Source organism: Mirounga leonina, unplaced genomic scaffold, assembly GCF_011800145.1.
Source record: "Mirounga leonina isolate KUSES-001 unplaced genomic scaffold, KU_Mleo_1.0 Mir_173, whole genome shotgun sequence".
Classification (NCBI taxonomy): domain Eukaryota; kingdom Metazoa; phylum Chordata; class Mammalia; order Carnivora; family Phocidae; genus Mirounga; species Mirounga leonina.
Window position 1 is genome coordinate 10538947 of NW_023270447.1, and position 6000 is coordinate 10544946.

General features: G+C 39.4%; 1 protein-coding gene across 5 annotated transcripts in view; it reads right to left on the reverse strand.

Annotated features, from left to right (window-relative positions):
* CDC14A (cell division cycle 14A) overlaps positions 1-6000 on the reverse strand; it is a 181561-nt gene that overhangs the window by 148997 nt on the left and 26564 nt on the right. For 3 of the 5 annotated variants that reach the window (XM_035017924.1, XM_035017925.1, XM_035017922.1), the window contains exon 4: positions 4747-4791. The exons of the other annotated variants lie outside the window; for them this stretch is intronic. In XM_035017924.1, coding sequence (XP_034873815.1) covers positions 4747-4791 — 45 coding nt within the window. The remainder of the gene's footprint in view (positions 1-4746; positions 4792-6000) is intronic. 5 annotated transcript variants of the gene reach the window in all.

Consider the following 6000-nt stretch of genomic DNA (forward strand, 5'->3'; position numbering starts at 1 on the left):
ATGCCCTTTTCCACTAAGAATTTAGATTTCACAACAAACTATTGCTATCATTTAATAATGTGGAATTAAATTTATTTTACAAATCCATTCACCAAAAGGGACAAACTCATAAGGCTTGCTTTTATCACCAATAGTCTTTTTGGTTGTTTTCAAACGTTTTGCATTTCCTTGGTTTTTGTTTTTTCACTATTCTTTGAAAGTATATGGGATATACTTTAGTATATGTTGCAGAGACCATCCTGCAACAGAAACCATGAAGCTACAGGATGAAATTCGAGTAGAAACTTTTTTTTCACTATAAACCCATAAATTTTTTAAAGTAAATATAATACAAATTAAACTATTAAGGACTTTAGAAGAATTTTTAAACTTTACAAGCTTTCAGAAATTACATCAGATAAAGAATATTCTCATAAAATACACCTACAAATTTTAACTATTTTAAAATATCTCCTATTGGAAGCTGCCTATAGATGGAAACAATTTTTTTAACATCCATTACCATACATAATGACAAAATTTTTTTCTTGTGATAAGAACCTTTAAAATTTACTCTCTTGACAACTTTCAAATATATAATATGGTATTATTAACTATGGTCACCATGGTGTACATTACAGTAACTGACTTTTTAACTACAGCTTTCTAATTTTTAGGAAAATTTTTTAAGCTCCTAGCATTTACCTTACCTAAATGTTTTCGGAATGCCATTGTTTTTCTCAGTTAAGTCTCAAAAGCATTACAGTCAAGAAATCATCTGCCTGGGCGCCTGGGTGGCTCAGTTGGTTAAGCGACTGCCTTCAGCTCAGGTCATGATCCCAGAGTCCTGGGATCGAGTCCCACATCGGGCTCCCTGCTCTGCAGGGAGCCTGCTTCTCCCTCTCCCACTCCCCCCGCTTGTGTTCCCTCTCTCGCTGTGTCTCTCTCTGTCAAATAAATAAATAAAATCTTTAAAAAAAAAAGAAATCATCTGCCTAGTGAAATTTGGCCAATGTCTCCCAGGTCAGATCACAAAGTTTGAGTTCTCACTCAAGGAATCAAAACTAATTCACAATAAATGAGAACAGAGAAAACTCTTAAATCTTACTGATCTTGCCCTAATTTCCTTCCTGGTCACAGCCAGGCCCTCCTCTCATAGGTCACCTTGCCCCAGGCTTACACCAGTAATGCTATTGTAACATAGCAGATATTCTGGTCCTGGAATGAAAAATTTCAAGGATGAGGCACCTGGCTGGCTCAGTCGGTAGAGCATGCAACTCTTAATAGGGGTTATGAGTTCAAACTCCACATTGGGTGTAGAGATTACTTAAAAATTAAAAAAAAAAAAAGGTTTTAAAAAACGACCTACTACATACAAAAGCATTCCAGAAGAAACAATACAATCCACTGGAGACACCAATGACTCAAGTCCTTTTAGAGAAACATCCTTGAAGAAAGATCTTCAAGATCTTTCCTGGAGGAACTTACCATGGAGGAAGAGAAAGGCACCGTCTGTAGACAAGAGGACTCTAATTTATGAATGAGCCCAGTAGATATTTTCTCAGATTCTGCCCTAATACCAAGAAAACTTCATGCCTCCAAACTGAACTGTGTCTTCCTTACTTTGGCCCAATTCCTCTGTGGTTGGGTATGCTGACCAGGCCCTTCAAGGAGAGCACTTGTAGGGGCGCCTGGGTGGCTCAGTTGTTAAGTGTCTGCCTTCGGCTCAGGTCATGATCCCAGGGTCCTGGGATCTAGCCCCGCATCAGGCTCCCTGCTCTAAGGAAAGCCTGCTTCTCCCTCTCCCACTCCCCCTGTGTTCCCTCTCTCGCTGTGTCCCTCTCTGTCAAATAAATAAATAAAATCTTAAAAAAAAAATACAAAACAGAAATCTTAAGAAAAAAGAAATAAACATGCATTTAAAAAAAAGAATTTGTTGAATTAGTCAATATTACTAAAACTTTTCAGAAATAAAAACAAATATCGGGTGCCTGGGTGGCTCAGTTGGTTAAGCGACTGCCTTCAGCTCAGGTCATGATCCTGGAGTCCCAGGATCGAGTCCCACATCGGGCTCCTGACTCAGTGGGGAGTCTGTTTCTCCTTCTGACCCTCTCCCCTCTCATGCTTTCTCTCTCTCTCTCTCTCAAATAAATAAATAAAATCTTTAAAAAAAAAAAAGAAATAAAAACAAATATCAATCTAAATTATATTTTATTATTATATTTTATCCTGTTAACAGGCTGGTTCAGGGTAACCTAGAGGGCTTATTAAAATACAGATTGCTTTAAGGATGTACTGTATGATGAGTAACACAACATAAAAAAAAAAAAAAAAAAAGAACAGATTGCTGGGCCCAAGAATTTTATTTATTTTTTTTTAATTTTATTCTTATGTTAATCCCCATACATTACATCATTAGTTTTAGATGAAGTGTTCCATGATTCATTGTTTGTGCACAACACCCAGTGCTCCATGCAGAATGTGCCCTCCTCAATACCCACCACCAGGCTAACCCATCCTCCCACCCCCCTCCCCTCTAGAACCCTGTTTGTTTTTCAGAGTCCATCGTCTCTCATGGTTCATCTACCCCTCCGATTTCCCCCGCTTCATTCTTCCAAGAATTTTATTTTTAACAAGTTCCTCAGTAATTCTGATGTTGCTGGTCCAGGGACAGCGCACTGTCCTATCCGCTATGCTACATAAAAATGTGACTGATCATCCCCTGGAAATGTTTTACATGGCTCCTAAAACACTGTCCATTTGGTCAAGTAGCCCCAAAAGACATATTTAAATTATCTTAGGAACTCCAAATCATTCCATAAGCCTTTTAAAAGATTTTATTTATTTATTTGTCAGAGAGAGGGAGAGAGACAGAGAGGGAGCACACGCACACACATGAGCTGGGGGGGAGGGGGTAGAGGCAGAGGGAGAAGCAGGCTCCCCACTGAGCAGGGAGCCCCCGCAGGACTCGATCCCAGGGATCATGACCAGAGCCGAAGGCAGACGCTTAACCTACTGAGCCACCCAGGCACCCCTCCATATGCCTTTTAAAAGTATGTTATAAAAAACACATTTCCCCAGATTCCTCAGAAAACTGTATCACAATTTGTAAATTCTTGCATTCCAGATGATAACACCTTAGGAAAAGTTCCTTTAATGATTCAGTAACTGAGCTGCCTTAAATGGCATTATTCCAGAGGTTCAAAGTTCAGATGCCCTCAGGGGCCAAGAATTTGAAGTAGGTAAATTGGTAAACTAGAAAAGCATGCCCTATCCTAAGAAGACTTAGCTTCAACCTCCTACTCCCATGTAGGAATCTGGGCCCATAATCGCATACTTTAATATTTAAGAGAAGCCAAAAATCCAGAATTAAGTGGAAATTTTCATAAATTATATATGTCAACCATGACTTCAAAATTTTTAAACAGCATTCATGCCCAAGAAAACATTACAAAACTGAATGCAGCCCATAGGCAACCAGTTCGCCAAATCTGTGTGCCGGGATATTGTGGCTGAAGAAAGTTCTATTGGTTTTATCGGCATGAATTGAGCAGCTGCTATGTGTCAAAGACAGTGCTGAACGATGCAGTAACAAGGGAGCAGAAACTCATTCTCTAGCCTCATAAGCATTCACAGTCTAATGAATATTTGATGCTAACCAAGGGGGAAATATTGACCAAGGCTTATTACAAACAAAAGAGAACAACTACCTAAGGATGCATTCATAGCAGAGCAAGGACCAACAGAATGATCTTAATTACAGGTACAGTAGTTATTTCCTTTAACAAAGTAAAAAATAATAGATAAAAGATAGAATATAGTACTGAATATCCACCAATTAATATAATCAAACCTATAGAAATTTCCAGAGCTGGATTGCTTACCTGAGAGTCAGAGTTTTACCACTGTTATGTAAATCATGACAAGTGTGCAATCTAGCATATAAACGTTTAATGGTACTTGTAAACCAAAGTATGACGGCGGCTATGAGAGAACAATACAAATTAAGATGAGGGTATTGACCCCAGTCAGACATTTTCTATCTCATAAAAGAACACTATGTGAAAGGTTGCATTCTGGAGGGCTCACTCTTGGAGAAAAACATGCCACGGCAACTCAGAGAGAGAAAATGTCGACATGCTACACGAATCACAAATAGCCCAGGCTATCCTCAGATGGTGGTGACATATACAAATCATGCACTTGCTCAGCTTAGGGCAGGAGACGACCAACTACTCAACCATTCAAAAACAAAAGGTGGCGCCAGGCGGTGTAATTAAGCTCAAAGCCAAAACACGCTCGCGCGCGCGCGCACACACACACACACAAAAGAGTTAATGCATAATTTAGAAAAACAGATTTTTAAGTAGCCTTTTAGTAAAGTTGTTTGCCCTGCTTAAAAGTAAAATCTTCAAGTCATTTGGTTGGAACACCATGTTTAATTAAACTGTGTGAATCAGCCTGATTGAGCTAAGGAAGACATTAGTGCAGGCTGGACAATATGTTCTTTAATTAAAAAGAGAGAGAGAGAGAGAGCCCATGCACTTCCCTAAACAAGCAAGCTCAGCCAGTGATGGTGCTCATATTAAGTAGATTATGGCACGGGGGCCGTGGTGATCAAGGCATCATTCTCTTACAGGTGACTAGGCTAGCCCAGTAATGGCCGCAGCAATCAGCATCTCCAAAGCAATCAGTTGTCATCTCATTGCAAAAGCGAGAAAATGAACAGGTCTTCCTGTCAGCAGCCATGACCTCTACATGTTTTACCTCCAACTTTCCCAGGAAAGGGATATTCTTGAAAATTTTCTTTGGCTGTACAAAACAAAATATGGTTTATGTTTTTATTTTGGGCTAAAACAAAATAGGTCGAGTAGTTTCTTTAAAAAGAAAAAGGTGTCTCTGTATGGTCTGTTTTATTTCAAACCCAATATGTTTCATTAATGAAATGGCACATTTGATCAGAGCAGAAGTCAACATGTCAGAAAAAAGTTGCTCATAAAGATTATTTGACCATGATGATAATTTGGTTGATGGCATTTGGGGATTCTCCATTAAAGGGGTTCTTCTTGCCTGAGGATTTCTAAATGGGCATCAGGAAGGACTCCGTGCCTTGCAAATTCTATGTCCACTCACTCCCATGTGAATTAACACTGCTTTAGAACCCCTGATACCTCTTTAAACTACATGAACTGTATCCAAAATGTAACTTGCTTTTCCTCCCCCCAAAGCCCATGAATCTGAAACAGAAGGTAACCTCATGAAGAAATCTCAACATATTTTTGTAGTTATAAAAAGAGGGTGGTCCTATCATTGTATCAAAAGAGTTCTTGTGTACAATCACCTGATACCATGGCAGGTGCCTGGTTAGCAGATAGGATTGCTGCACTGATTCATTCAACAACAAGGACAGTCCCCGAGCCCCCACCATCTGCCAGGTACTTTCAGTGCTTTAATACAATCGTCCATTTCACCAGGCCCACCCCCCCCTTTTCCTTTTACCCTGAAATGGCTATGTGGGATGTTTTGTACATTTAAAATTACACTTCTGTCAATATTCTTTTAAACCTTTTAAAAAGCAGTCCTCAAGATTACTGTAATTGTCCTGTTGAATCATAAAAGCAGTATTAAAAAGAAATCACTGCCCTAGAAAATGTCCCCTTTTTCCAGTGATGCTCTTAGATTTTTTCTTTCACAGACTGAGGTTTTCATTTTCTCAGAGGAAAAGTGAAATCAACAGTTAAAACTGTATTGACCATTGGGGCACTTGGGTGGCTCAGTCGGTTAAGCATCTGCCTTCGGCTCAGGTCATGATCTCAGGGTGCTGGGATCAAGCCCCATATCTGACTCCCTGCTCAGCGGGGAGTCTGCTTCTTCCCCTCCCGCTCCCCCTTCTTGTGCTCACTCGCTCTCTCTCTGTCAAATAAATAAAATCTTAAAAAAAAAAAACTGTATTGACCATTTTAGGAAAAACTAGTTCAATCATGTTTATAAAACTTTCCTATTATTGTATCAGTCATTGAA